At 40.3% G+C, this 27,122-nt stretch overlaps 2 protein-coding genes and 1 pseudogene across 4 annotated transcripts in view; 2 read left to right on the forward strand and 1 right to left on the reverse strand.

The window, feature by feature from the left end:
- Nucleotides 1-27,122, forward strand: part of LOC126762978 (uncharacterized) — a 176,584-nt gene that overhangs the window by 50,511 nt on the left and 98,951 nt on the right. For 2 of the 3 annotated variants that reach the window (XM_050480090.1, XM_050480089.1), the window contains exon 2: nt 19,881-20,426. In XM_050480090.1, coding sequence (XP_050336047.1) covers nt 20,330-20,426 — 97 coding nt within the window. In that variant the 5' untranslated portion in view covers nt 19,881-20,329. Of the gene's footprint in view, nt 1-17,418; nt 17,621-19,880; nt 20,427-27,122 lie in introns of all 3 variants that reach the window. The other variant, XM_050480088.1, reaches the window with a different exon arrangement.
- Nucleotides 23,662-24,274, reverse strand: LOC126762985 (uncharacterized; annotated as a pseudogene).
- On the forward strand, nt 26,091-26,977 carry LOC126762984 (LIRP-like). Its single transcript, XM_050480109.1, has 2 exons — nt 26,091-26,344; nt 26,429-26,977. The coding sequence occupies exons 1-2, from the start codon at nt 26,188-26,190 to the stop codon at nt 26,623-26,625; spliced, it is 354 nt and encodes a 117-aa protein (XP_050336066.1). The 5' UTR covers nt 26,091-26,187; the 3' UTR covers nt 26,626-26,977.

Consider the following 27,122-nt stretch of genomic DNA (forward strand, 5'->3'; position numbering starts at 1 on the left):
ATGCATGTATGAGTGGAATACTTTGTTCGCATGTCATTGAGAATGTCTGTAAAGCTCGTACGTAGGCCGACGAAAAACTTTTAACCGGTTTTTACATTTTAAATATTTAATTATTCGGTTTGGCCTCATTCGTTTGCACTGCGCAAGCATACACACACACATGCACACGTGCAAACATAGCTTTAAGTATATTTACTCGCAATGTCGCTACAACAGTCGTGCACGCAGGCATATGCCAGCGTCTTATCGCTGCCTCAACGAACATCGATTTTTTCCCACAAAAACTTTCATTTACACTCCACTTAATATCAGTTATTCGCCTAGAAATTCCGTATTTCACTTAAGCGCGCAGTGTTCGCATATAAATATACATTAAATATTTATTCCGGCGAAGTGCGGACATGAATGTCGCCTGAGAAATGTTTTTTGATTAACACGCAAGCCTTAATTTAAGAGCGATGCCAAACCACAAAGGCCACATGCTCACGCTATCACACGCGCTTATTCCAACCGCCACACATACATAAGTACTTATTGGTGGTTATATCCTTACCCACACGTCTCAGTCACGGAAAGTACAATTTTTTACACGAAACTCTTTTTACACGTCTGCTCTGCCTTGTTCTAGTGTGAGTATTCGTGTACTTTGTTCTCAGATTAACCCGCTCGCACTAAGGGGGGTACGCTTGCACAAAAGTATATTTCTTATTATTATCATTATACGAGCATTGGAAAATTTATTTGCATGCTCCTTGTCATGTGAAAGTTACCAGCCAGTCAAAAAAAGAAACATTTAAGCACTTAAAGCAATTTTTGAGGACTCAGGCGCTAACTCGAGTAAAGTGTTGCCTTAATTGCGTCTTTTACAAGTATAACTTTTGGTGAAAACCAGACAATCCCTCAGTTTATGGAAGCATTTTGAACGAAGTTCCAAACTTGGCTGCCTCTTAACTTTTACAAGTGGTTCCAAATCGGCGGTTCCGACAAATAAGCGACTTCATGAGAGGAAACGATGTCGTCAGAATTTCGGATCGATATCCCTTAAACTGAGAGACAAGCGGACAAATATGAATTGAAGCTAATATACCCAGTACTAAGGACCAAAGAAAGACGATATGATATTGCGTTGTATGTACAAAAACCATATCGCCGCGGAATCCTTTGTTGATTGCGAGAGCTTGCATGAAACAAGTGCACTGATTGCAGCCGCAAAATTTGCCCATTGGCATGTGTTAATTTGGCGGCATTAATAAACACATTCATATGCTCGTATGTCTGTTTACATAGAGCTTACTGCTGTTTTCACCCGGTTGATCGGGTTTTCATGCCCAGCTACATCTGTCAAGCGCATATCGACTTGTTGCCTACTAATTAAAGCAAATTCAATGAACAAGCTCGTTAAGCGAAAAAATGAGCTCTTCGGTAGTTCGCGTGAGACCGAATTAATGAGAAGCACATTTGCGGTCAACTTTTACGGTAATCGATGAAAAGGCAACCAAGTATAGTTAAAAACGCGACTCAATATGAAAGATAATGTGCATTGTGGGCTGTTTCCGGATGGCAAGTTTTTTAAAACCATTAATTCAAAAAAGCCATAGGTTGATGAATTAAGCATGAATATCACAACTTTAACATATTCTTGCTTCCGCAGAGATAGCTAAAAGTCTGAAGGCTTATCAATTTAAGACAAAACAAAGTCTTAGTTTAAAGACAGCAAACTTGGCCTGCAGAACGTATTATTTCTTTCAACTTTCTTTTACCTTTGTCTGGTTGCAATTGGAGTTGCAGAGTTCACCTCATCGTAAACAGCTTCGTACTTGTTGGTTGAAACTATTCTAAAAGCCTCTGTTTGTTGTCCTAAACACAATGTGGTAGACAGGACCCGTTGATCCGTTGATCCGTTAAACGTTATTTTTTATGAAACTGATGATTATTATATGTAACTTGAAGATAAAAAGGTTTGGCTAGGAATACAACAAATGCTAACGATTGATTCTAGTGCACTGACTACCCACAAATTCGAAGGTACTAAACTTTCAGCTGCTTTAAGGGGTCAAATGGGTTTACGAGCTCCGAAAATCAACTTCTTTATTATTTGATTAAATTCTACAGCACCTCAAAAATATTGTACAAAAATTTCAAGTTTATCCGAGTAATAGTTTCGAAGATACAGCCTTGAGAACTTGTGCGCTCGAGGCTAGCTAGAAACCGTCTTTAGAAGCGTTTTTTACGAAACTGTGTTTTAAAAGTCGGTTGGCAAGATTTCTCGAAAACTACTGAACTGATCTTCATAATATTACACAGGTCTTTGAGATACAGTTCTTAAAGACTTGGACGAATGATTTTTTTGTTTTTTTTACTGAATTTTTCATTTTTTCGTAAAATTGTCTGCCAAAAATCAAATTTTCAGGCTTTTTCCCTTCGTCTAAGTTAAGGTTTTAACCAAAGCACGTAGAAGGGATTTTCTATATGAGAAAAAATTGTTGAAAAAATTTTGTTTTGATTTTACGCTAGGAAACCCATGGAACCCCTTAAATCTATTTCGAACGTAATCAAATAGTCTTGAATGGACTCGAAGCAAGCGTCAACAGTATGGTTAGCAATATTATTAGTGTTTGTTTTCATGGACCTAACTTCCTACTTCGGTAGGAGTCAAAAAGGATTCCTACTTCAGGCCAATAGCGTGTTCTCCAGTTGTCCTCTTTGCACATCATTGCCGTAACAGCTTTGTGCTCTTGATTATTTTCTTTTAGAAAGTTAGGAAGAGCTATTGATGTTGTATTGTTTTACCATAGAAAAGGAAGAGGGGTTTGCACAGACCAAAAACTGGATTATTTCCATGATTCGTTATTATAAAACAATCATTAATAAACCCATGACTTCAATCGCCCATTTAATTCTGTGGTACTTAAATGAATTAATTCTTTCAAACAACTCGCATGCGTAAATAACCTAAAGATTCCAATGAAATAAATAATAACAAACATTTTGAAAATCGTTTAAAACTAGCTGGTGAAAAACATTATATTTAAGACTTCGGTTTTTGTTGGAGGTATGCGGCCGCGAAAAATCCTGAACTGTAGAAAACTTATTAACGAATTAAAATTCAATTCCATTATTAAATCGTACAACAATAGCAATGTTTATTTGGCAAAGTTGGTGGCAGCAGCACTTTCAAGCCGAACCCCTCCCACTTTGAATCCACTCAAGAGCACAATTAATTAGCCTATAATTCCCAACTAGGCTGAGCTATGGCGGAATGTGTGTGTGGGAGACCCCACAATGGGAAACTGCTACTGAAAGCCGAAAGTAGTTCAGCAACTGCCTGCTATGGATGCTACACCGTTGCCACGCCCAGTTATGCGGGGCGCTTCAGACGTAATACAAGCGAGCAAAGTTGAAAGTTCGAAACAGAAAGTTTTGCCGCCATTCAAAGAAATGTTCGAATTACGTTTGGTTAGAGACAGTTCACTTACTTTGTGTGTTTTGTTTGGCTGCTGCGAAGGATTACGCCAGCAACCACGCAACCAGCAACCTCTCAACAAAGCCCCCGTTCGGTTGTCCTGAAGCGCGCTCGCCAAGCTGGGTTTTCATCAAAATAACACCGAAAGTACAACCGCATGAAATTGCTGCCATCACAGTGTGGATTTGCTGTTGGCTTTGTTTTATGGCTGCCGGGTGGTTGTTGTAACCACTAGCGCACTATTAAAGACCACCATTAACCTAGTGTGGGCCGAGTGTGTGTGTGTATGGATTTCAGATATGTGCGCTGACGCTTGGCTTTGTTTGTGTGGCTTTACCCACACACACACACACACAGATACAAATGACCTTTCCCACGCCGGCTGAGGCTGGCGAGGGCCGAGGCTTGCGCGGCTTGCCGAGTGGGCGGTGAGCGCGTTTAGCTCGCAGTTTGCTTTTATTGAACAATTCATTTTATTTTAATTAATTGGAGCGAAAACCCTAAAATGGTTTGTATCTATCAGCAATTATGTAAATGCATGTGAATACAATGATGTCGGTGATGCCGGACACTGGCATAAAGCAAAAATCTCTTGCAGAGGGGGCAAATATAATTTAATTATTTTTAGTAATTGCAAAGATTTCGCTCCAAAGTGGTAGGTAGTACTGTTTATGCTCGGGTTTAGCACGCTTTACCAGGACTCTTATTTACCAATTGCGGAGAAGAAGTAACACCAAATGATGAGTTCTCAAGCAGAAGTCCTATTACCATTGTTTATTAATTGAAAACGGGTTACTCAATCAAATGGTACTTGCTGCAGTCTCACGAGCCATAAACCGATGCCGTTGGTTACCGAACTTCGACCCTCTTGAGTTTAGTATGTGTACTTTTGTACGTCTCTTGTAGAGATTAGAGCTTTTACCCACTGCCATTTCTGGCTTTACTTCGATGGTTTTGTTTTGTTCAATTTCGTTAGTGTCACCGAAACCAGCGCCAGCACTAAACCCTCCTCCACCCCTTCCGCGCATACGCAAATGAGCTCACACACGGCCACACATGCACACTCATACACAGAGAGAAGGTGGTGAAAGTGGTAATTTAAAATTTGAATAGCTCTTTTGTTCAATAGCGTTTATCCAAGGCCGACGTAGGTGTGTGTGTGTGTGGGTGCATATGCAAATGCTTCATTAATTTTATTGCACAGCAAATTTACGAAATTTAATGTAGATTGAATAATATTTTGGTTTCCGTTTATAACTTTTGATTTAGTGTTCGCTGTTCTTGTTGTTGTCGTTCAACTGTGTTGCTTGTGTAACCCGCTCGTAACTATTGCTTTTACGATTATCGGTTCGCTAATTAAATTAAGTGTTGCGCATTTAATCCTTTTGAAAAATCATGTAGTGGCACAAAGCACAAGCGGCTGAGCCGAGTACACGTGTTCATTTGCGCAATTGAAATTTCCAAATTACTTCGCAACCATTAGGTCCAACCACAGCACACACATAATGTAATAACCCGGACCAGCAAATTTAGCTTTTTGTGAAGCACTTCCGTATGATACTTCAATGTGCATATCGGCGGCTTAACCGCAGTGACCCACGGGGAGGCCATTGAGCGCAATATTTGCAACGTTGAATTTAAGGCGCTCAGATGGAGTTTCGAGAAAGCTTTCAGTTTCGAAAGATTCTATAATGATAAAGTCGCACTGTTCCATAACAAATTGCGCAGATAACACTGTGCCTGACATAACACCTATCGCAGCAGAAACCCCTTATTACCATCTCGCAAAGCTGCTAATTCAAAACTGGTGCTTCATGCATCCTTCTCTTCCGTCGGAGTGTGGGCTCGAATCAACTATATTTTGAAGAACTTCGCTTTGATGCGGAGAATTGGGCCGTGTGTAGAAGTTCACGCAAATAAGGAAAGATATCTGAGCGTCATTCACTTGGGAGCGGTCGGAAACGATTCTTATACATATGGCTAGAGCAGCTCACGACTTATACTAAGCATCCTCTGGGTAGCCAAGAAACATCTATTTGAAGGCGAGCTAAAGTGAGAAAGCGAAACCTCCACTCCCCAGGGTTGTACGCTGGATTTGGCACCCGCCGACCCCTGGTCAGGCGCGGATCCTCGGAACTGCGGAGAGTTCACCCACAAAAGTTAAAAGTTATACGTTATTTCCATCATAAGTGACAGTCCGCGAAGAAAAAGACTGAGAATTGCAAGTACAAAATTATTTAGTTCACCTTCCCTCCCCAAATTCTACTCTGGATTCGCCCCTGCCCCTGGTAGGACTATCTACGCAATTTGTGCCTCCATTTAACTTGCTTCTCCATGGCAACTTAAGTTAGAAAGGCATGCCATGCAGTGCAAAAATGTCAAATGGACCCTGTGGCAAAATATTTGAAAAATTACCAAACTAATTTGTCTAAAGCGCGAAACGACGGACAGACATTGCCAAGTGCTATTCAGTCACGCCTTGCGCTCGTGTGATAAGATTTTCCCAATAAATCGGATGCGTCATTAACGAAGTACACACAAACCCACATTTACTTATAAAGCCACTTATGAACTTCACACCTATGTATGTAATTTGCAAATCATACTGACTTAGCCAGCGACCCCAACTCGGTCAGATCTCGCATTGATTACACGAAAAAAGAACGCAAACGAATAATTTTTCGCTTAAATACCCTGTCTCGCACCTAATTACAGCGACCCTCATTAGTCTCGAAAAAAGCATGAAATTACAAAAAGGCACCTGTCTATCTAAAGGAAGGTGGAGACGATTCACAATATGTAGGTTCTATGCGCACGGGTTAGGGCGATACTTATTTCTGGAGCAACTTGAGGCGACCGAAACGAAGTGAGCCAGTGAGGGAAACAGTGCGGCGTTTATGCGATTTGTCAACTTTTCATTACTTCTATAAGAAATATTGTAAAACTCTTGTGTCGTTTATCGCTTTGCCTGTGGCTTGGCTACTCTATACCCCGCCGTGGCAGGTAAAATGCGTGCAACCCTAGTGTGAGCTACTTGTGCGCGTGAGTGTTCATTCATAGAATCACGTTCACGCATTAACTCCGTTACATGCCAGCGAGCTAGTTAACCAAATCGAGCCAAAGGACCTGGCGAGTGGCGCATATCCTAAAAAAAATATATATAAAAATATATTATGGCATTGACCATAGCGGTCAGGGCATTAGCGGCGATGAGGTGAACAACGTAAAGTCAAACAAATTCCCAACATAACTTCAGGGTTCATTGAACAAATTATTAGATGAGAGATAAATGACTTTGACGCCCACCATCGTCATTGCCATTTGCATGGGTTCGTGTGTGCGTGTGGGCGCGCGTAAACGAAAGGCCGCCAGCAGGCTAAATGAACTGAAAATGGAAAAAAGAAGTACCGGCAAAAGGGTGATGTGTTATGGTATGCCACAATGCCGGGCGTCATGCTATGCCGCCGCCGCCGCCGCCCCATAGGCGGGAAGGGAAAAGCAAAACTTTGTTGCTGCGGACCCGCCCCTTTTCGACGCGCACAACCGTCAGCCTCAAAATAAACATATTTACATGTATGCGCTGTTACACACACATACATACATACATAGGCGCAAGTGGACAAGGGTCACTGTCGAGCGCCAAACCCTTGTTGCGGTGCGATTTCTGTGGGCCTTTCGCTTTGTCAGTGAAACTGTTAAATGTTTAAAAAGGCTGTCGCAGTCACTTCCACAACACATCGCTCGCTGAAGATATGCCGCATGCCCGGCACAGACGTGCGTGATCATTAATTGGCATTCAGTGCATTTAAGGGTGTTCTTTCATTCTCTGATTATCCTTTTTTTGGATTATGCTTTTTAAATAAAGTCGGTTCTCGTCGGAGCGCGCTAAAAGGGTCGATACCGTTGTGCGGCTGATAAAATATGTATGAAATGGTGGCAAGTTGGTGTCAAAGCCAATTAGGTAACCAGAAAGGCGGCAGGTTTGGGGGCAGAAGTGTTTACAAAAAATGTGGGAATGTCGACCGCCCCTCCTCTTAGTCCAAGTCAGCGACTTATGGTATATTGTTATATTAAGCAGCTGATAATTAGCTCGTTTTGTTTTACAGAATTTAGAAAAGTTTTTCTCGCCTTTAAAAGCTGCTTAAAGGCCATGCTGACCGTCGAGAATTAAGCAATTGTTTTGCGGTTATTACACTCATTAAATTGCCTTAATAGCGCCCTCGCAAATCTTCGCTAATCACAGTTTCATAGACAGCGCAGCCATATTTCCAAATGACAAGAATCTGCTCATGCTCAGCTCCATAGAAGACCGCGGAGCGCAAATTTGCCTACGCAACATTAATTTCAAATATTCAATTCAATTTTAATCTAGCTTGAAACGCATAAAATCTTTGCCGCAGCCTGCCGCGATGCGCCAGACGTCGTTAATACCCGTCACCAGCGGCGTCGAGCCACCCAAATGCCAAGCAGATTTATGAAATTATTTTAATGAAGTTTTATTACAGGCATTCGTAATAATTAAAATTTCACGAAATTTACGCACAAATTGGGCAAACATATGTACAAGCAGATACTTATATACGAGCCTTACATTGAGAGTTTAGGACTATCCGGAGCACTCAGGGCCACACGCACTCCAGCAACAAAGCACTCGCCCTGCCACAGCACTCAATCATTCGTTCGTTCACGCGGGCGAACTCACGCAGTTGCTTACCCCCACCGCCCACGCCAACGCGCTCACCTACACACCAACACTGGCGAATTCTCCAACGTTCCTCAGTGTATTTACCCTGCCCCGACAAGCTGAACCATAAGGACTGCGCTCGCTTTGAGTGGTGTTGTTCAGTTTGTTTGGCGCAAAAGTTTCGATTATTACAGCAAAATGGCTATTTAATTGGTTAATAAATTACGAAACATTCATTTGGCATTTCGCTAACTCCCAGCTGCCATTACCTCACCAGTCTAAGTCGTTCCAAAGTTGGCAGTTTTTTCGTTTATGGCCTTTTTGTTTCTGTCGCTTGCCGCTTGCCGCATGCCGCATGCAGCTGGAACCGGAATGGCTAAAAACTTTGCGCCTAACTTTCTGATTTCTGTGGCAATTAATTCTCAGCCTGATTTTATTATTTGCTACAGCGGCATTTGACAACAACAAAATCAAAACATGTTTGCAAATGTAACAGCAAAAAGCGTGAAAGAAGCTAACGGTAGACATCTTGCCGCCCTCGAGGGCAAATAACGGATAATCTGTGGAGTAGTTCGTCTCTCCGCCCTTGTCGCCGAGTAATACTGTAATTGGCGTCATATTTACTGCAACGAAGTGTCAGTTGCTCTTTGTTTTTGAGTACGCAATATTTGAACCCACAAAGTTCTCTCCCCTCGCTGACCGCCTGACACAGTGGTTGCTGCTGCGAAGGCGCTTTAATGTCGCAGACATTTGTAAGAACTTTGACTAATTGCACGCGAAGTGATCATGAGCACGCATAAAGTCAATGAATATAAATGTGAAATAACAGGTGGCAGCTCTTACCCTGTAACCGATCGAAATAAGCAGAGAGAGAGACAAAGTCATTTGCCCTCGGCTGCTTGTGCGAGGGATAATCCAATGATAAATCAGTCGCTCATTAAGACAGGCAGGCACGTTCTGTCCATCTAAATGGGCTAAGCTTTTTTATGATATTCGAAAAATGAAAGCACGGCCAAAGTTAGTATTGTCTGCCTGAAAACAACTACTTTCCGAAAATCGTGAAAAGATTAAGCCGGGAGCCTTCAACGGGCGGCGCTCATCGGCATGCGTGATGCACTAAGGTCTACTCCAACCATGGCACCATTTTCAACATAGTGCCCGTAGACATCGCCGGAAGGTGTATGGTTGCCAAACTAGCTATTAGACTCAGATAATCCAGGTTCTTAAAAGAACACCCATCTGGACACTTAGATATCCTCACACACTTTGACTTCATACCGGATCACTTCATGGAGTCGCCAAACTGAACTCTGGCGGCTCCTTCTCTGCCCATATACCGACGAGGGAGCTATGGGTGGGAAGAAGCCATTGGAGGAGAGAGGAGAGGAGCTTCTTTACGGAATCGCAGGAAATTGTAAAGCTGATGAGCTAGCAAAAAAAGGCACACTAGAACCGCTATCGGTAGAATGGGTGTGGGTCGGCTCCCGTATCTTCTTGTGTTCTACTGTTAGATAACTGGACTTCGCGGAAGCTTGACCAGAGCTGGGCCACCATCGGTACATGCGGTGTCGCAAACGACTTTTGCCCCAAGATTGATCGCTGAAGACCTACTAATCTCCTTTCCCTCGGTAAGGATAACCACTCCCTAGTTGTGGGGCGTTCATGGCTGCTATGGTTTGGAATCTCACATGATGCCCTTGTATGTTGCTGTATGGAAGAAAATGAGGTGGAAGGAACTCAACACCTCCTTCTTAACTGTCCCGCGTTTGGGAGGTCAAGACTTAAACACTTGGGAGCGCATACCTTCAGACATTCCACCGACCTGTCGGAAGTTGAAATTAAACGCCTATGCAAATTTGTATTGGCTACTATTTTTGCTAAACTAGAGGTTCGAACACAGGAGTTCTTCTTTTCTATGAGTTCAAAGGACTACATGTACCAGTCCATCTAACCTAATGCCTAGACGGGATTTGTATACACAACCAAATTGGTAGTTGGCAATAGCAGAAATTGGACTCATCGTACTCCATAATCCTAATGCGGGAAACGTCATGCGAAAAAAAGTTTATATTCCAAAAATCGATCGAACCGCTCTCCTTGTATGATGATATAAAACCTGGCTTAAAGATTATTCTCTTCTCCTTCTCTTTTTATAGCAAAACTTGCCAGAAAGTAGAGAGAAAAGAGTTCGGCTTTCGGCTCATATCCATTGTGTACGTTAAAAGCTAAAAAAGTCAAACGTTCTCCATTTCACTACAAGATCGCATGGCATTTGGAGCCACACTCGCACAAATGCATTTTACATACATATATGTATATAACAAATAAATATAAACAGAAATATGGGTAAATAAGCGCGCTGACCTAAACATGGCTGCAGCGCATAAATTCCTCGACACAACAACCGAATACGGCAACGGCTCTACGAGGACGCATAATGAAAAAGTTTGAATAGTAAATCAACAACAACTAATGCGACGAATAGCAGCGAATAGCAGCGAAGCGTAGCAGCAAGTTTTGCGCTCAAATTCCGTTAAGCGACAATTAAATACATAACTCAACCAGAGGCCACATCGTGTGGAGAATTGAAGCCACTGCTGGCCTCAGCCTCTCCGGTCGAACAGCCGAATGGTGAACATTCAGCATGCATTTAGCTTTGTGTGCGTGCACTTGGTCCAACTTTGATTTAGGTGACTTCGTTGAATTCTCCATAAAACAAAACATGAATTCTCTGCGTTCTTCGCTATTACTCGTTATTAGGGTTTAGACCGTCTTACCCAACCCCAGCACTTCCTTATCCGTTCACTATTTTCATTTTCGCAGACCCTATATGAAATTATTGCTGTGTTTTGCACGATTTTCATATTTTGGGAAATTTATTGAGAAAATGTTTAACAAGAATTTTATTCATAAATCCTTGGGAAAATATCGTATTTACGCATAAAGTGAGCTTAGTTTATACAACAGGCCATTAAACTGCCTGCCACCAACAATTCTAACGCTAATTCTTTACGCTTAACGAAGAGTTGAGAGTTGAGAAGCTCGCTCAGTTTTGCCTTCGTTCAGCAGCACAACAACTTATGTTTATTCACTCGAAAGCTTTATAAATTTAGTCATAGCCAGCAGTTTACATAATGGCGAAATTTCAGGCGACCCATTTGTGCTTGCCGCTCACCCCTTTGTGCTGGGCGAAAGTGAGGTTATGATAAAGTTCGAATTTTCCACTGTTGATTTAGGCGGCAAAGTTAGGCTTGTTAGTAAAACATAATAAATTATTAATCTTATAATAATTCGTTGTAAAGCCTAAAAACTCGACAACCGACACCATTTGCACATAAACGGAGCTTAGTCAGCTACATTCGTAACGTTAAATAGAGGGTGTGGGAGTGCGGCCGAGAGTTTGTTATTGTTTTCGGGGCCTATTCATGCTTATTATTGTTGCTGTTTTCATTATTGAATAACAATAGCAATTGTTATATTGCCGTTATGTCTTTGAGAGCGCCCATTTCCTAAACTTTCCGACAGCAGAAAGCTGCCAGGCCTACCTTCACACGCACTCACATAAGCAGATGAGGCGAACGCACTCAGCACCTTTGTAAATTATTAACGAGGAAATTATTATGCAAATATTTACTTTGCACAACTTTGGAAATTCGTCGTAAATATTTTGATTAACTACAGTTAAATACTTTAAAATAGTTTAGAGCCCTTTAAGGAATCCGTTTTGGTTTGAAATATTTGTGATTATCAAACGCTTCAAATCGTTTTGTTCCTTCGGGGGATATGATTTAGGGCTTCAAATACATAGTTATAATATATGTATGTTGTTTTTGGTTAACTTATCCCTTTGATATTATGGTATGCACGTGACTGCGGGAGCCACATAAATTATGAACGGTCGATGCCCCTTCTAAGCTGGGTAGCAAATAAGATTATTGAAATACTTGTAATTGCCGCTTTACCAAATATCCAAATATCTTTTTGAAGTGTATTCTTATGTTAGTGCCTCATAATGAAAGGTTTCTTTCACTACCATCACATTCAAAAGACAGGAATTTAGGTGCAAATTATGAAGTTTTCGGATCCAGAACCTTCATCTCGTTACTCTCCAGACAATTCTGAGCATTGTTTAGCACCTAGTGATCTTTTTGGGAAAAGATCACTTACAAATGCTGTTAACTCGTTCACAAAAATTCACATAATACCGAATTAGAATAAAATATTTGCGTTAAGATCAGACTGGCGGTCTTCTAGGCTTCTTGGGTCGAAGCTTTGATTGCGCAAAAGTTCAGCGTCCAGTATTTCGGTTGCCAGTAAGGAATCTAGATGTTCGATACTACTTGAAATATAACTTGCCACTTTCAAAGACCCACAAACACAATCAAATGATAATCTGATGCACAAAAGCACAGTTATGATTCCACTCTTCAATTTCTTAATAAAACGTATGAGTTTTATGATTTTAAAAAATTTCACACTTAAAGTCTTATGAAATACAAATAATGTGAAAGAAACTTACTCGGCGCAACAATTTTAATAATTTTATAGCACCACACAACTAAAGTGGCCACCGACTTGTTTGCAAGTGACTTTCAAAAATGCCACCAACTTGCTGAACTCCACCACCAGAAACTGCCAGCAAGCGTACTCAGCGTCACGTGCCCCCGCCACTGCCACATTACCAAGACGGTAGCGAAGTGATGCCATAAGTGGTGATGGGTGTTCTCGGAATTGTCGACGCCAAGCCAAAAGAAATACCTTTCACAAGGACTTGACGGTTGCAGCGCCTTCATGCTTCCCACCAGAGCGCCTTAATGTATGCAAATTAATGAGTTCACGGGAAAAACAACCGTATGGAAATGTTTATTAAAACTGACGTAATTGAACGGCGCGGAAGCATCCAACATATGTGATTGAAGAAGAAGAAGCAGCAGAAAGTGATGAAAAATGGAAACCCATATTTCAGGATGCATCCACACTTGTGCGAATACATATAGATACACATGCTTGTGTGTATATTTGAACAAATTTACATTGTAAATGTATGTGGCATACCGGCTTAAGCAACAAATGCTACATACATATGGAACATCATGCACCCCCGCCAAAGCGGTGCGCAAATATGGCCCGCGGGCCCTTCAGTTGCGGCGCGAATATACGACTTTACTACGAAGGACGCAACGGGGCTGTGGAATTTTGTGTTCAGCGCTGGAACTGGCTCCGTTGCAGCCATAAATAACGGACACATTTACTTTGCGCGGCGTCATCCAGCGAAACTCGCTGTCAGCAGTGACGTCAGCGGCAAAACAAATAGCGCCGAAGAACAGTGGACGAAAATTTAAGGATTGCCATTAAGAGAAAATTAAAATGAAATATTTTCTTTTCGATTTGGAAAAGGAGGTTATGCTATGTGCCATAAGCCTTGTGAACCAGAACGCCGCTAACTTGAAATTTAAAATTGAAAGAATTGGCGCTTCATGCGTTCGAATATATAGACTTTTGGACATTGCGGGGTTAAAATAATATGACATTATGAGATCATCAAACAGCCTTTTATTTATGTTGCTCTCGTTTATTATAGTCGGAGTCAATTCCAAATGCATTGATATTTCCTTCTCCTTAGAACTTTGCTGAAAAAATCTACATATTTGAGACAATCAAAATCCGAATATGCCCCAAGTCCGTACAGAATTTAGTCTATTAATAAACCAACAGTCAGATGATATTTTTAGATAGAATAAAAGCCATGTGTTGTTCGAATTTGTACGAAGAGTGTCAAGGTGCATTAAATTTCCTTCACACGCCCACTTATGCATAAAGCGCCTGATTTTTAAAATAGTTAAGGTGTGTAGGTGAGGCATTTGCATGTCCTTGGCAATATGCCGCTCTCTATAAGTTATGCAAAACATGATTAGCTGCCTCTCAACCAGCTGTTCGTGCATCAGCGAATCAACTCGACCTTGAGAGAATAGGGAAGGAGTCTGCAGTGGTGTAAGTCTATCTTTAGTGCAAAATTTGACAGTGGCTTCCGAAACGAATTGTCCACATAAATGCATATAATCACAGTTTCGATTCCGAATCTAATTGAAACTCGGTTGCTCAACTCTCCGATGCCACGGTGCCTCATCAGCCTAAGGATTAATATTTCTTGTTATAACTGTCCTAAATTTAGTAAAGACCTCTGCAAATGTCTTCCTTGTGTGGAAACAGCTAAGCTTTCGATTCTCAGCAGCGCTGCATGAGCTAATGATGAAGTAAACCTCTTATTTATCAATAAATAATTCGATTTGTAATGTTGGCCAGAAGTTCAAGTAAACAAGTGTTTTCAAAAATAAAAACTAAAAGAAAACGCCAAAAAAGAAGACAATAAAATTGGAGAAAGACGAATTGCTTTATTATTTAGACAACGTTGGAGCTTAGCGCCATAATTCGATACGAAAATTTCGTGCCATAAAAAGTAACAGCCTATTTCGAGCCTTCATAATTTCCCAAAATACAAATAACAGTAATAGGGACTTTCGTAACTTTGTTTACGCACAAACACGCGCCCACGACGGGTGAGCCGAAAGACGCGCCAGAGTAGTAAAAAATAAAAATTGTAGGCAAATAAAAAGTTATATGCCTGGCATATTTGACCATTCACATTGTTTTTCCTTGTCATTGTTGTTGTATCATTACCGTTATTGCCACGAGAAAAGAAAGAAATAAACATTAAAATGACACAAGTGACGAGCCACGGATGACTGCCCCGGTCGCAGCGCTGAGCTGGCGTACGAGCCACCGACGGCTGCCAATTGGATCCTAGCGGTAATGACCCTCACACTCACAATATCGGCTATTATCGCTTTCTTTGAGTCAATGTGTGCGCGGCGAACGTCAACAGCAATGGCGTGGAACTGTCTCCATAGATGACAGTGAGGAGATGGCAGGCCGTTGGTCGGGGTCCATTGAAAACTGTAAAATCAATTATAATGAACAGATGGTGGAAAAGGAACAAAACGCAACAAGACAATTACAGGGCTCTCCAGCCGCAGCAATAAAGAAGAGAAAATATCCACTAAGGCAAACAAAAGGTGCAAATAGCCATTCTGACAAGGACAAAAGGGCCATAAAATAAATGTTTTTATATGAGCAGAAAAACAAGGAAAAAGGGTAGAACAAATAAACGAAATTAAGCCAGTGTCTTTATGGCTCGCGCCAAATCGTCAGCACTTGCCAAAAGAGTAAAAAAAAAAAAAAAAAAAAAAGAGTAAGGAAGCGCTACATTCGGATGCAACCGAATATTATATTAGAGGGTCGGTATTCAAACAATTTTATATATACATCACTAATACACCGACCGACATATTTGGTATAAGGCTTGTTAGAGGATCATTATATGTAGAATATGGCTGTTGGGGTATTATCGACTCGATTTTATCCATTAGCTGAAATACTACACATTCTAAAAAAATGTTCGCTGGGTTTCATTAAGGTACCTTACATAACATCACCAATCATATCGAGTAAACTCATCGGATGTTCGAAAATCCTGGTAATAGTTACTATATATGGGGGCTAGGTCAAGTTTTCGCCCAATTATATATATTTTAGTCACACGGATACACTGCTGTGAGTACAACACGCTCTGTAATTCGCATTAAAATAACTCAAATATTGGCCGATATATCCAGCATAAAGTCACCTGGAAGTTCGCAAATCTTTATATTAGGTATAGTGTTGCTCAGGGAAGTATTGACCCGACACAACCCATTTTTGATGCACAGACTTACTATTGTCAGGAAAAAATTCTCTCAGTATTTCAATTATATATTGAGCGAGATTTTCGGTCAACAGTCAACTATATGTAGATACTGGCGTGCAGACATTCGGTACCTAGGGGCTTGAACAGTTTTGGTTTGATCTTCTTCTACTTGATTTGTGTACTGGAAGAACCAAATGTATTTTAAAATTGTCCTATATTGGAAGTAGGCGTGGTTTTAGTCCGATTTCGGAAATTTTCACACTTTGATATAGGTCGGTCAAGTCCCGAGATATGGGATTTCACCAAAAAGTGACCGGTGCCACACCCATCGTTCAATTTTCACACCGACTCCCATAAAGCCCGCCACGGACGGACGTACATACATACAGATAGTAAACCGGATTTCAACTCCTCTCATCATCTTGAACATTTTTATATAAATATTAGGGTGTAAAATATCATCCTTCCCCTTTTATTCAATACTTTATAAAAAGTGTTAAAGTGATCGGATTTAGTTCAAATATGCGCCGTTTTGTTCGATAATCTGTTTCCATCTAGACGGCAACTTCATAATACACCCCTCGTAGAAGCCCCTATCCTTATTTGCGAAGAACAAGGACAGCCACTTTTCAAAAGCCTCTTTTGAGTTCAACTTTACACCAACAAGGGCGTTCGCCATGGACAGGAACATCTGGTAATCACTTGGCGCTATGTCCGGGCTATATGGTGGATGCGAGCTGCCGTATCTTCTGACGAGTCATCAACGAAGTGTGTGGTCTGGCGTTGTGCTGGTGGAACACTACATCCTTCCTGTTGGCCAATTCTGGACGCTTCTGCTCGATCGCCTGATTGTTGTTCGCAGTAGTTGGTAGAATTAAGCGTCTGGCCATATGGCAGCAGCTCATAGTGGATGATTCCCTTCCAATCCCACCAAACACACAGCAAAACCTTCCTGGCCGTCAATCCCGGCTTGGCCACTGTTTGGGACGATTCACCGGCCTTCGACCACGACCGTTTTCGCTTGATATTGTCGTATGTGATCTATTTTTCCGCAGTTCGAAGTGATAGAGTAGCATCCCTCAAAACACCACGGAACGTTTCTCTAGCAAATTTACCTTTAACGAAGGAAGCAACATGTTTCAGAAGTATAGAAAACAAACAAACAACAGAGCATGAAAAAAATATTCATCTCAATGCGAAATAAAACTATAAATAGTTTGACAGTTTACAAAAGGGCACTATTTTTACATATCAAAAGAAAGTGTTAGCATTATACATACATATATGAATGAAGCGCAACACTTCCTAGCACCTTCATCTTCTGATTATAAGGACACTATTTAATTACCAAAATATTATCTTCCCTGTTTGAGATTAGCTTAATAAAATATATTCATCGAACACTTGCCATTTGGGGTGCCACACTTCGCAAGCTTATTTGTGTGGACTGCTATTTTGTATTGAGAAGATTTCCGCAAGCTTTCGTCTAATTGCCCCATTTCTTTTCTGCTCGAAAACTACTTGCAGGTGCATGAGATGTTCGCCTCAAGCGCCGCTGTTCGCAATTAGTTGGCCAAAATGTCTGATTGCAAGCAACCGGAAAATTTATTGCACGGCAGCAACAACAGACAGCGGACCAAAGCAACTTGAACGCGGCTGAGAGAAGCTGAAGCTGCAATTGCGCAATGCGTCTGCGGAGATAGCGGAAAGCAAGTGTGAAACGGATAAGGTAAAGGCAAAGCAAAAACTGTAAACTAAAAGAACACAGTAAATTAAAAAATAAAAATAAATTAACAGAAAAGTAAAGGATGTTTTGAAAATTTTGGGCAAATCGGAAGCCGCAAACTTGAAATTTCACCGCGGCGACTTACATACGTGCACATGCATATATGTACAAGTACGGCCTGTGCGCCGTTAGTTGGTATGCTACGGACATGCTACAATGCTGTTGCCACTAGCGTTTTCCCTTTCCTGCCAGCTCTCGAAGGCTCGTTATTATCGGTAACAAGTCACGGTTGTAGCGCAGTTGTGTGGTCACGGAAACCATTGGGCTGACTGGCAACATAAGCAGGACAAAGTGGCGCGACTAGCGAACAGATGTGATTTTCCCTAAGCATTCGCACGTTTCTGCTTCTACGCCGCATTGATTTGCCGTGTGTTGTCCGAACTTTGGAATGACTTGAATGGATGGCATGCGAATCAATGAAATAAGTGGAGCAACTATTAAGAGGTCATCAGAGATGACGGAGACACGTGAGCGGTTGTGTTTACAAATAATTATACATCCGCATGCGTGGATTGGTTGTTACATTCCGAATAGAAGAAAAAGTTCAGCTTGAGATTTCTTTCAGTAACTCCTGTTTTCGTAGTCCTTGCGAAAAGCCATTTTAGAATGCTTTTCTTATCCGGAACTCAAAGACAAAACACCGAATCAAATCGAATATTCAAAAGAATTTAATAGGACATTCTAATACCAGCTCTATACGTATAACAGACCTTATTCGACGCGTCGACCGGGGAGTGCATATATTTGGTCTTTTCGTATTTCTAATCAAACTTCAACTTATTTTTTTTTTTACATATATAATGAACTTTAATGAACCAAATATGCACCATTTTGGTGGACCACTTTTTGCTATTATATTTTTCCGCTAGAGACATTATTCCATCAGTGTACAAATTTTCTGATTTCTCGGCGAAAAACTGCGACAAGTAGTAATTTTCACAGGCTTCTCTAGAAGCCAACTTTACTCCATTAACGGAGTTCTGCTTTGACCGAAACAAATTGTAGTCCGATGGTGCAAGGTCAGGGCTATGTGGTGGATGCAACAAAACTTCCCTGCCAAGCTCTCCCAGAGTCTGCCGAGTCATCAAAAGTGTGTGTGGTCTAGCGCTGTCCTGATGAAAAACGAAGCCCTTTTTGTTGATAAGTTCTGGTCATTTTTTTTCGTTTGCTTGCTTCAATCTCATCAGTTGTTGACAGTAAAATGTAGAATCAATTGCTCGACCAGGCTGGAGCAGCTCATGGTCGATGATTCCTTTCCAATCCCACCAAACACTCAGCATAACCTTTCGAGGCGTCAATCCTAGCTTTGCGACCATTTGTTGAGCTTCACCACCCCGGTCTATGATCTTTTTCGCACATTATTGTCATATTTGATCCATTTTTTGTCTCCAGTTACTATTCGCTTCAGAAATGGTTTGATTTCATTTCGCTTCAGCAAAGGATCGCAGATGTTAATTCGGTCTATTAAATATTTCACAGGCAATTCATGTGGTACCCATCAGCGAGCTTCTTTTTGTAGCCAGCCTTTTTTAAATGGTTCAACACCCTTTGCTGATGAATGTTAAGTTCCTTAGTGATGCAATGGCTGCAAATGTTATGCTCCTGATCAATCTTTTCCATAATTTCATCGACTTTTTCACCGGCAGGTCGACCAGAGCGAAGTGCATCTTTCACATCAAAATTTTCAGAACGGGAGCCAGCGAACCATGGTTGTGCTACACGAACTGACACAGCATTGTCTCCATAAACTAACTTCAGTGGTGGCTTGCATGGCATTCTTCCTTTTTTAGCGAATTTCTTCATTATTTTCACTCATTTTTGGACAGCTGTAACTTTTTTCAACTTCTCCGATTTTTTTTTTTTTTGGTTGAATGAAACTTAAAATCACACCTTTCTAACACTTTATAGTATTACACAATGTGATTGGTAGCACTGGAGATATACAACTACAACGACATCTATTGGCAAAATACGAAAAGTCTTTTTGAACTGACCAATATTTCTCTAGCTCAATCTTTGCGCGAAACCTAATTTTTATTGCGGCACCCAACGAATAGTTGGGCTTTTCAAATTATTAAATAATTTATTTTGTCTCTCTCGGGAGCGAATTGTTTAAGCATTAATCTAGTTAAACCCATACACAAACATATACTCGGAGTAATAATGAAGAATTCATTTACTTTTTTTTCCTTTCCAATTGCAGGTGTGGGCGAGTGCGGGAGATGAAGCCCTCGAGTACCAGCTCTATAAACGGACCTCAATATGTATTTGTGTCCGGTTCAAATAAATTAAATCATCACCAACTTATATGCGAATATTAACAGAGAACAAAACTCAACGACTTAATCCGGTTTAGAGCCTGCAGCGCCACCGCTTTTCAGCATCTGCCTTATACTCTTACATAGACATAAGCGTATACGATTGTGAGTTGACCTCAGTTGGAAAATTTATAACAATATTGTAGGGATTAAAGTGCAATTCGCTAGCGTTCAATAATAAATATCAACATCTAGTGAATAAATAATACATTTATATGCGTGTGTATGCATGCGTGTTTAATTTAATATCGTAAAAAATAGAAACGTTTACACTTCCGGTGCAATTGCAGCAGACAAAGCCGACAAATAGCTGAACAACAACACCAACAATAAAATGGCTGCGCAAAACTGCATTTGGACATATTTGTGCGCCCTCCGCCTGACTCTCCTCGCGCTGCCGCTGCTGTTGGCAAACACAGAGGCGCGAATCGGTAAGTGCTCACATACTTATGTAACCATATGCAGAAGCTATTGAAAATTTATAATCCCAAACATGTTGCCAACTATTTGGCATACGTTTGAGTACAGCAGCTGCCCAGAAAGCGTGAAAAAATGCAAAATAGAGAAACTAACTGGAAATTAAGTAAGCAATTAAAAACAGACTTTGGCTCAGAAGAGCGGAGAATTTAAAATGAGTATCTAAATTATGAACAATCACATGGGCCCTCAAGGAGTAGACATGGTCGCATGGCGAAGCAATTTGCATTTACTTCTCAAATGATTTTACCTAAAATTACTCTGAGTTCAAATGTGAGTGGCGGTAATTTTCCTTCAGTTGAGCTTCTGCAATGAATGTGTGTTAGTAGGAAACATCAATGTCAGCAACATGTGCGTGTGCGATGGTCCAATTTACTGACAAATTAAATGAAAGAATGCTGACAAGACAAGTAAAAATCAATTTTATGGTTACTAATGGCCATCTGAGCCGAATTTCTGAATGTTTATGTGAATTTTGTGAAACACAGGCATATAAATATGCTCATACATTCGTGCAAGTCGCCAGTATATGCCGTAATTGTTTATAATCTTTGCGTAAAATTTTAGGTTACATGCGAATACAACTCTTTCAAAGCGATTCCATTGACTGCTTCCAATGCCTCGCATAAAATTGTATAAATTTTCGAATTCCCCCATCTGTGTCATAGGAACACAGATACTCGAAGGAGCTTGTGTTTGCCATGCTCAACGACAATTATTTGAATTCATCAACTTGTTACATACAAAAACAACAAAGACCATATACTCCAACAATCAGGAGCGATAACATGCTCTACACAATGTGGGCGTGACTGAGCGAATACATACACATTGTAGTAGTTTTCACTAGGAGAGTCCCTACGCTCGTGCCATAGTAACTGCCAGAAAGTTGAAGCAAAATCTCTGCCGTCGTTTGTATATTCATAATTTTCCTTACACATGTCGTAGATATGTTTGTGATGTGCAAATATTTGAAAATTGTCTAAATTTAAACGGGAATGTTCCGTTTTGTTACGAAGCCGAAATAAGGCCAGCCCACGCTTTCCAGCAGTCACACTCAGGACACACAAAGCGCAATAACTAATACAAGCAGAGCACAACGCGTTCTAAAAGCTTGTAAAGTCCCGCAAATTATGTCTGCCAAACATTCTTAATCATTCCACGTCCGATATAATTTTTATTAGAAATTAATGTGGGCGTGCGTAATTATACTCTTGCAACATGTTGCTACAGAGTATAATAGTTTTGTTTACCTAACGGTTGATTGTTTCACCTAAGCCTAAGCGAGATAGATATAGGGTTATATGTAGTTTTTGGAAGTCGAAAAAGTCTTTTCGTATTTCTAGTCAAACTTCAACTTATTTTTTTTTATATTTAAAATGAACTTTAATAATGTATAATGTATCACTTTGGTGGACCACTTTTTGCCATTTTTCCGCTAGAGACATTATTTCGGCGAAAAACTGCGACAAGTTATTTTCACAGGCTTCTGTTGAAGCCAACTTTACGCCATTAAGGGAGTTCTGCATCGACCGAAATGAAATGATAGTCCGACTGTACAAGGTCAGAGCTATATGGTGGATGATGTGGACATCAGAACATCCCAAAGTTGTGGGTGGTCTAGCGTTGTCCTGATGCAAGACGAAGGCCTTTCTGTTGATCAGTTCAGGCCGTATTTTTTCGATTGCTTGCTTCAAGCTCATCAGTTGTTGACCATAAAATGTAGAATCAATTGCTCGACCAGGCTGGATCAGCTCATGGACGATGATTCCTTTCCAATCCCACCAAACACTCAGCATAACCTTCCGAGGCATCAATCCTGGCCTATCAATCCTAGCCAGCCTTTTTTAAATGGTTCAAACCCGTTTCATGATGAATGTTAAGTTCCCTAGCGATGTCACGGCTGTTTATGTGACGGTCCTGATCAATCTTTTCCATAATTTCATCGACTTTTTCGACGATAGGTCGACCAGAGCGAAGTACATCTTTCACATCCAAATTTTCGAAACGGAAGCGAGCGAACCATTATTGTGCTACAAGAACTGATACAGAATCGTCTCCGTAAACTTCACAAATTTCATTGGTGGCTAGCGAATTTTTTTTGGCTAAATGAAGCCTAGAATCTCACCTTTTCAACACTATATGGTATGACACAATGTGATTGGTAGCACTGGAGATATACGACTACAACGACATCTATTTACAAAATACAAAAAGACTTTTTCAACTACCCAATATAAAGATTTTCAACCTTTTGGGTGACTTCACACCACATATACCGGCCCATTTGAAACCCAACTTAATAAAGAAACGAATATAGTCGGGTGGGTAAGTCCCTAGAGTCCATATAACTAACCAGCCTTATGTATCTGAAAGTATTACGCTGGCTTTAATCCTTCCAAGTGTCAAGAGTATGAAATGTTCGGTTATAACCAAACTTAGCTATTCCTTACTTGTTTTATATTCAAAAGAGCTGACAGTTTTTATGTGTGAATATATTTTGCTCTCATTTCGCATAATCCACTTACGTTCACAGGTGTAGATTTTTAATTTAATTAATCAACGTGAACATCTTGGAGAATTTCCATTGACTTTTGCTTAGAACCTAGATACACAGGTGAACGCGTGTGTGAATGTTTACTAAAAGACGACTAACGACAGCAAGAATTTAAGTCAAATGCAGATATTCTTTCTTTGCGTGTTCGCAGTTTTCTTAACTCTTCTAAAATTTAAATGGGTTTAACCCATTTACCCATTAACTCAGCCGTTAACACTCGACCCTCATTCGCTCGTTCACAGCAATTCACAGCAATTCTCAGTGTATAGCTGCCAAGCTACCACTATTTGATTTGTTGGTATTTGTGCTACTGCCACTGCTGTTAGCTTAATTAACGCATAAAGCTTAATTGAAAAAGTTTTAAGTTCACTTTCACCAACAAAAGATTTGCTACACGAGCAAAATGTCTCCCGCACAGTCACCACTCTTCACGCTTAGAAGGCGTCCTATATCGAAGTCCACATACAACACACCCACTTTAGATACAAGCTGCGCTCATATCAGCATTTTTGTAAACCTTTTTGTGCATGAGTGAGCATAGACTGTTAGTAATTAAGCTCATTTTATTCACCATAAAGCTCTGAAAAGTTATCTCAATAGTCTAACATTTATTTTGTATAATAATTCCTAGATAATATTGCTATTTACATAAATGGTATTTAAATAACAGTTCATCACAGAATACCAATATGTCATTTGTGTAGTATCACCAATTATAAGTTTGGAGTTGTTTGCAGGAACGCCTTCAATCTCAGACATTTCACTCTAATATTTAAAGCTCAATTAACGGTGAGAGAGCAGCGATTTAATAGCAGAAGGAATATATTTCGTGTTTTGTGCAGGGCTTGAGACTACATTCGTCATAAATGCGGCGGCGACGACGACTATTGACCACGGTATCTACTTGACCGCCGTGAAGCTTAGCCAAGAAGGGAGAGTTTGCATAAGCGAAAGGCAGCTGAGCGTCGATTTCACCATTTATTGGTCAGTCAATTCTAGCAAAAAATAAATAATCGGACGGCAGGTCATTCACATGACTTCTTGGTATTGAAGCCATTTTCGCACGCGCTCGAGAGTACCATGTCCAGGCAGAGACCGCAGATTGTTTGCAGGCCAAAGCTTCGTTTTATTTGTGCCAACACAATGAGCAGCAAAGCGAAAGGTTTCAACAAATTCCCAGGCATTATAACGGCAGTTTATTATGAGGTGTTATTTTTAGTGCTTTCTAATCAGACAAAACGAGTAATGTAGCTTATTTTAGTTGTGCTAAGCAACTGCAGTATTTCACAATCCTTCGCCAGCTTTTTATACCAAGGTACTCGCTCGGCTCGGTGTTGATGCGTTTTTGCACACGTCACAGATGCAGATGCCAATTGCGATTAATCCGACCGCCAAAGAAATGAGGCTTGTCAACAGCCATATTTCGAAATCTAAGGAAGTGCTAAGGTCGATTGAAACCGTGCCTTATAGCTAAAAATCTAAACGATAACATTTTAGTCATTCTGGATTTTGTAAGCATTTGCTCGCAAAGCAAAATTTTTTTATAATCGAAACAAGGATACAATGAGCGCTCCCAGCGACTCCGCATTAACTGCTAGTTCTGGATCATTAATATTTCAATACAGTGTTACTTAGTTACATATGTACACATGTATGTGTTTTCTCAGTACCTCGATCAATCGACCAATCTCAACTAAATATTTATGTTTCAAAGCAAATATTAGATATATCCGACTACTGCCACGCCTATTTTATATATAACACATCAGATCCTTTCACTTTGGAATATTTAAAATATAACTTATTACTAATAGTGTTCGCAATCGGACTTATCAAGCACCATGTTATCAAATATGAGAACCTTCACGTATTGTAAGGGCTGATCCCTTTCGGAGTTCCCTACTTTTTTAAAGAAATGACACAAACTTCAAATTTAATGTGGATCGTTCATTTTCAGTCGAAAGAACATTCTTTGGAATTTACTTGTTTGAAGATTATCTTCTTCAAATGTTGGCCGCGGTCTCAGTTCGATCACTCGTTCGAGCATCTCGATTGGGTAACTAGCGAATGACACACGTGATGTTTTGCTCCAAGGTCTGAATCGAAGCTGGATGACTTTACACATCCTCATAGAAAAAGGTCTTACGATGTGATATCACACGATCTTACTGACCAATAGACCGGCCCAAAACGTGAAATTATCTACTCTCCGAAGTGTTCTCTCAGTATATCTATCTATTGCGATGTGTGGGAAGTGGTGCTTTCATGTTGGCAGATATAACCAATATATAACCACTTTATAACCAAAACAAAAATTTTGTTTCGATATGAGTGGTTTCTATTAGAACGTTTTTCCTTCGCCTGTAAACTTATGAAAACTAATGTTACGTTATTTTGCTTTTTTGGTGACGATATACTCAATGTAATGATTTTCTAATTTTTAATCAACTATACTTGTATGTCGTAAATATCGGTTGATATGCAAGATCTCCAATCAAATAAATGTGCGTACTATATTGAATTAAAGAATCAGGTAATAAATTGGCCCAGCACATATAAAATATTTTTAATTGTTTAAGTTAATGCTTGGGTGTAAATATTAACTTGAGCATGCTTTAGTTTACTGCCAATGATAATAACATGAAATCGATCTAACCCTCCCTCTATCTCCAAAGAAGCCAATAGAATAATTCACGACCATCTCGTTGGCTTTCTACCGCTGAATCTGTGTGATGTTTATATGAAATCAAGCTGACATGTTCTCGTGAATATGACTACGTCACCCGAATGCGACGTGTTCCTGTCTTTCATATGCATAAGAAAGCGGTGCGAATATAAGTGAGTGTGCATTGTGAATCTATTACGCCTACGGATTCATATACTTGCCGTTGAGAGTGCGGTGATTAAATGCAAAGTAGAATTAATTTAAGTTGAATTTCGGGCTAAAAATTATGAAATGGGTACAGGGGATTTCCCGTGTTATCAGGTGGCCCCCACCAAATACATGAGCACTATTTTGCGAAGACCCTAGTATAAAAGCGCAACATAATGTTGCAAACAACATCAGTTCCTTCGCACAGCTTCAGCAGAGCGTTGTGTGGAAATAAAAGATCATTTTCGCCTTATACACTTACAACTAAATAAATAACTCAACAACCATGATATCCAGTTCGCTGAAAATTTGCGCTTTTCTAACAGTATTCGTAGTCAGCTTGCAGCATATTTCGGCGGAGCAGGCTGTTTGCGGTCCCGCCATAGACGCAGCTCTCAGTCTTATGTGCGAAAACGGCTTTAATACGAAATTCAAGAAATCACGTGAGTAATCGCTATTTGTTTGGTGCATACTCGTATTCCTCACAATAATAATAAACATTTTTCATGCAATTCATTGAATTTTAGTGGAATGGGATGATCTTGGTAACACTGAGCCCGAAGCACTGTCGCCCTTCGGCCTGATGAACTTTCCTTTCTTAGCCAAAATTCATGGCGGCCAGGTGGATACAGTGGCTAAAACTCGTCGTCGGCGGGAAGGCGTCTACGACGAATGCTGCCGCAAAGCCTGCTCCTACAACGAGTTGTTATCCTATTGCAAATAAGCTTTTCCATTTCTAAACTATTGTTGCCGACTTTCACGTTAAATGAATTTACACAGACCTTCCTGAATCCACGTTTTACTCAATTACCACTCTGCCCCAGCCCATACCTGAGGATATGTTGCCAAGAGACGAATCTAAATAGCATTCGGAAATGCTTATGATGCTTATAGTTGTGATACATACTTACTTGTGAATTAATATCTATAAAAAAATCTTAATAAAAAAATATAAAATTGGCAAATTTTCAGTAAGTTCAATGAAGAGATCTTCAGGCTGTTGGTGTTATAGTTATTTACACATAAAATAAATAAATTGTTATGCAAAATCACAAAAAGTTTTTAAAATCAAAATGTTAGCTTCTTCCACAAAAATGCATCCTTTATTGAGAGACTCTCCTTGCTCACCTGCACCTGAATCTTCGCATGCACTTCGGCTCATCCTACAACCGTTGGCGTTGGTGTAAATCACATGTGCGCTCATAAATATGCAATAATTCG

Source organism: Bactrocera neohumeralis, chromosome 6 (assembly GCF_024586455.1).
Source record: "Bactrocera neohumeralis isolate Rockhampton chromosome 6, APGP_CSIRO_Bneo_wtdbg2-racon-allhic-juicebox.fasta_v2, whole genome shotgun sequence".
NCBI classification, from domain to species: domain Eukaryota; kingdom Metazoa; phylum Arthropoda; class Insecta; order Diptera; family Tephritidae; genus Bactrocera; species Bactrocera neohumeralis.

What these genes read in the sequence shown, in the direction of transcription:
- LOC126762984 (XM_050480109.1), top strand. Translation starts at nt 26,188, where the DNA reads ATGATATCCAGTTCGCTGAAAATTTGCGCTTTTCTAACAGTATTCGTA. An exon ending in TACGAAATTCAAGAAATCAC is followed by an intron (nt 26,345 to 26,428) that starts GTGAGTAATCGC and finishes ATTGAATTTTAG; the next exon opens with TGGAATGGGATGATCTTGGT.